The sequence below is a fragment of the Brassica oleracea genome, chromosome C7 (genome assembly GCF_000695525.1).
Source record: "Brassica oleracea var. oleracea cultivar TO1000 chromosome C7, BOL, whole genome shotgun sequence".
NCBI lineage: Eukaryota > Viridiplantae > Streptophyta > Magnoliopsida > Brassicales > Brassicaceae > Brassica > Brassica oleracea.
Genome location: NC_027754.1, coordinates 11,468,155 through 11,473,102, shown reverse-complemented (window position 1 = coordinate 11,473,102; position 4,948 = coordinate 11,468,155). Strand labels below are relative to the sequence as shown.

The window sequence follows — 4,948 nt, the reverse complement described above, 5'->3', positions numbered from 1 at the left end:
CCAAATTATTACAAAGACAACAACTCAATCAGATTCAAACTCAACAAAAGCTTGTGCTGATAACAAAAAGAAGGCTTTTAACTCAAGAACGCAAGCACAAACGGAGCTTTGTGACATTGATTTTGATAATGCTTTAGTGAAGCTTAATGAGCTCTCTTCAACTCTCTTACACAACTCTTCTACTTGAACATTCATAAAAGAAACTATAGTAGGCGGTTTGATAAAGTTTGATACACAGGCGTCCCGCGGGACGGCCCGCGAAGGCTTATATATTATGCGGTACAGGTTTGGGCCGGCATTTTGAAGACCGCAGCCCGCGCGGGACAGGCTCGCTGTAACCCGCTCGACGACTAACCCGCCGCGGTACGGGACGGAACGGGATGGGAAAACTTGTTTGACATCTCTACATAGAGGGCATGTTCTGCTTCTAAAAAAAAAAAATGCATGTCTATATACGCATATATCGCCAAAGATCTAGAATACAAAGTAGAGATTATTATTTAGGGATAAGGCAGGAGGATGCATAGGCCCTGACCTCGTATAACATTACAGATAGCATCAGTGGAAGCTAACTCGAGGTCAAAACCATGAGATATTAAGAAGATTGTCAAACGGGGTGGTGGTGTCTCTTAGATAACAGTTCCACTAGGAATCAGAGCATCCTTGATCACTGTAACAATGCCGCTCTTGATGAAGTATCCATCCGTCTCTCTGGCAGCTTCTTGCACATTGTCTGTGTTGATGATCTGAATAAACGCAAAGAGTAGAGAATATTAAAACTGTCAGCCGTCTAGACAATTGGAACAAGAGACAATGGAGTTGATAACAAGTAGTTAAAATGAAAATGACCTTGACGTTGTCACCAATACGAGCATTCTTGTCAATGATAGCTCTTTTAATGTGAGAGTCTCGGCCAATGCCAATTGGGATGCTGCCTTTTGCAGCCAGGAGTGTCCTATCCGCATCAGTCTGAAGCCAAAAGATCAAAATAACAAAACGAATATTTTAAGAAAGGATCCTGATTCAATCAAATGAAGTGAATTTGATCAGAAACTGTGTAACATACCTCGTAGTAGTCTGCACCCATCAACAAGGTGTCTTCTATGATTGCACCCTCCGATATGCAAGACCGAAGACCAATGACGGAATGGTGGATTTTGCAATTCTGGAGATCAACACAAGAAGTGTAAAGCCTGTATTTCCACATATGAAAGGGTAGAAGGAGAAAGGGTGTTTCTTTTTACCTTGATGACACAACCTTCACCGATCACACTATCGGTAACATCAGCATCAAGCATCTTGGATGGAGGTAAGTACCGAGGCTGTGTGTAGATTGGTGCTGAACGGTCATAGAAGCTGAAATCTGGTACTGGTTTCTTGGTGATCCCAAGATTAGCATTGTAAAAGGCTTCAATGGTACCAATATCTTCCCAGTATCCATCATACAGATAAGCTTGCACCTAGAAAAAAAAGACTTAAGTCAGATAAAAGCACTAAACCAATCCAACAAAGAGAGCGAAACCACTTACCCTCAGTCCAAGATCAGTAGCACCAGGGATAACTTCACTCCCGAAGTCATTAGCTCCAGGGAACTGGTCTCGGAGCAAGTCCAACATCACATTCTTGCTAACAACATATATCCCCATACTAGCAATAAAGGGCATCTCTTTGGCTCGTTCATCATCAAGTCCCAAGATTGTTGTATCAACCTAATCTCACCAAACAAACAAAGTCATCAACATTTAGAAAAAGCAAACTCCATGAATGAACTGAACTGAACTCTCACCTTCATAGCCTTTAACTGCTCTCCTTTAGGCTTCTCAGCAAACTCAATGATCCTTCCTTCGTCATCAATCTTCATCAGTCCAAAAGCCGTGGCACGTTTCTCATCCATAGGAAGAGCAGCAACAGTGATATCAGCGTCGGTCTCACGATGCGCTTGAATGAACTTCTCGTAGTCCATACGGTACAAATGATCCCCTGCAAGAACCAAAAACTCCAACACATTGTGCTCTTCAAACAGCCACAAGTACTGCCTCACTGCATCAGCAGTCCCCTGACCCAAACCAAAACAAAAACCAAATCAGTAGTCTCTATCGCTAAATCAAAATCAAAAGCTACAGTCTTTCCTTACCTGAAACCAATTAGGATTCTCGGGACTCTGCTGAGCAGCAAGAACCTCAACGAAGCCTTCGTTCTTGTAACCACCCATGTTACTAGCGTAAGCTCGTGAGAGATGACGGTTGAGAGAAGCGGAGTTGAACTGAGTAAGGACATAGATCTTAGAGATGTTACTGTTCAAGCAATTGCTCACTGGGATATCAATGAGACGGTAGTTAGCGCCGAGAGGAACAGCTGGCTTCGCTCTCTTCTTCGTGAGAGGGTATAGTCTCGTTCCAGCACCACCTCCGAGTATTATCCCCAACACACTCTGCCACATTGATATTGAAGTAAGAATCTAAACCCAGATCTTTCATGAAAATCGAAAGAAACAACTACTTACTCTGCTAGCGTCAGGATCAAGGCAAGTTTGCGAGTTCTGCGAATCGGAAACTGCTTTTGGAGAGATGATCGATGGTGTTCTTCTCTCATTGCTACGTGGGAGACTGGAGATGATCTCCTGCGTGGGATTGAGTTTCTCTCCCGTAAGAGATGACGACGAGAAGGAGAGAGTTTTCCTGAGAGATGATGATGCTCTACGGGAGTGATTCGAGGATGAAGTAGAAGAAGAGGAAGGGAATTTTGACGATCCGATTGCAGCCATGGCCATTGTCGCCATTGTTGGAGCTTCACTCTCCACTCTCCTTCTTCTGTCGCTATTATTGAGTGAGGAGATCTTTTTTATTTTGGCATAAATCAAATTGTTGCTTATTTACTTATCTACCCCTACGTTTTTGGCTTATATTTATGGGTGTGGATGACGTGGTATGCTCGTATATTCTAAGGAAGAGAGGGTTTATTCGTCCTTTTTTTTTTTTTGTCGAAGAGGGTTTATTCGTCTAATAAGTGTGTTTATATGTTTTGGCGGTGAAAATATCCAAGAGATATTATATCAAGGTGGTTGGTGGATGTGGAGCGGATGCAAAATGAACGGTGTATTTACAGCTGCTTGCTGTCTTTTGTTTTCTTCTTCATTTTTTTCTTCTGGTCTATAATAATATCACGCTCGAGGATTCTCCACCGTACGTTGTTTTCTTTTTTTCAAAAATCAAAAATATGTTTTTTTGTGTATTGCAAATTTGACTCCCCAAAAACTTTTAAAGTTATAATTTTACCCCCTTTAATTTTGTTTGTTTTCCATATCCAATTAAAATAAAACAACCGTTTTTTCGCAAACTTAGTATTAAATCTTGGCTGCATCAACGATAATTTAAGGAATTTTGTCTTCGAACTATTATATTAAACAAAAAGTTATAATTAAAAAAGAGTTGAAACATGTTATAAATCATGTGATGGATGTCCATAACCGGTCTGATCCATTAGAGGCCCAAATCACAGGAGAGAGAGAGAGAGGAGAGAGAGTCAGCATATTGAGAGAGAGAGGCGGCTACATGTTTTCATTTTTCGTTTATCTTTATGATTTGTACTCTTTCCTTTTTATCTATCTTGTAATTCCCTATATAAAGAACACACTTTATAATTAATGAAATAAGAACTTACTGATTCCAATCCTAAGTTTTACAACACGTTATCAGCGCGAAACTCTAAAACACCCTGAGCCAAAACCCTAACCCTAGCCGGCGAATCCGACGAACCCTAATCCGATCGCGTCTAACCCTAACCCGATCGCGTCCCTTGTTCCTGCAAGCGTTCCCGTCTCAGCTTCATCTGATCTCAGCTCAGACGTCTTCAGCCTCAGCTTGCATTCCGAACAGCAAGCGTCCCGTTTGCATCAGACGATCAAGCCGCTCGCGATCCGACAACAAACAGCTCGCGTCTCCGATCAGCCGCTCGCAACCTCAGCCTCAATACCATTCGCGACTCGATAGGAAGCAGCCAGCTCGCGTCCCGTTCGTGTCCAACTCGAGGTTCATTCTCTTGGTGGTCCGGTTTCAACAATCAACTAAGCTAAAGGTAATTCGATTTCTAAGAACAGATGAATCGAATTGGTTGATTGATAAAGAATGAAACCATAAAACATAATCTCTATGATAAAAGCCATAGGATAATAGATCAAACCCTAATGAGTAAATCGAAGCTCTAAAAGTTCGATACCTCAAACTCTTAATCGAGATTGATCTATTGATCAATTAAAATCAAAGCATTAATGGATTTTGAATTTCAAATCAAACCCCTTTAATCTAAGATCAAATCGAAACCCTAAAACCCTAATTTGAAAAATCGGTTTGGATTGTTTAAATTTGAATATTGATTGATTGATTTGATCACCTATAACTGTTTATAAGATTGTTTAAACTCGAATCTAAATAAATTAAGATTGTTTGGCTTGTTTAAACTGAAACCCTAATAACCTAGTCTAGATTGTTTTAGAATCGAATCTGAAACTACATCCTAGGTTAATTGTTCCAGATCATACCTCGTGGCCGTGTGGCCTTGTTGCATTCATACCCTAATTTGATCACAATTTACTGATTGCAAATTACACTTAGAACATTATTCTAGGAATGGTGTTGAATTAAAATCAAGTAGCCGTGTGGCTTGTTCTTTTGCTTGGCCGAAAGTTTTGTTTGTATTGATTGCATCGTATGAACTAATAGAAACAATGTATGTTAGGATTGCAATTACATGATAAAGTAAATGTATAAGATTGAACCGATTGCATCCATAGCTGGCTTACCTTGCATACATAGCCGTGAGGCATAGATCTTGGCCGTGAGGCTTGATTGATTGTTTAAACTTAAAAAAATTATTCGTTTAAAACATTGAATCTATTCTTAAAAGATCTAAAAATATTAATCTATGATTTCAGATGTCGAAAATCAACAAC

At 40.3% G+C, this 4,948-nt stretch overlaps 1 protein-coding gene across 1 annotated transcript; it reads right to left on the bottom strand.

Annotated features, from left to right (window-relative positions):
• Window positions 1-429: 429 nt before the first annotated feature.
• Window positions 430-2,806, bottom strand: LOC106306931 (glucose-1-phosphate adenylyltransferase small subunit, chloroplastic). The gene is made up of 8 exons (XM_013743727.1): window positions 2,504-2,806; window positions 2,135-2,431; window positions 1,787-2,056; window positions 1,530-1,709; window positions 1,245-1,460; window positions 1,067-1,165; window positions 850-969; window positions 430-746 (listed from the first exon to the last, which is right to left on the bottom strand). Exons 1-8 carry the CDS (start codon window positions 2,777-2,779, stop codon window positions 630-632), a joined length of 1,575 nt encoding a protein of 524 aa, XP_013599181.1. The 5' UTR covers window positions 2,780-2,806; the 3' UTR covers window positions 430-629.
• Between the last annotated feature and the right edge of the window lie 2,142 nt (window positions 2,807-4,948).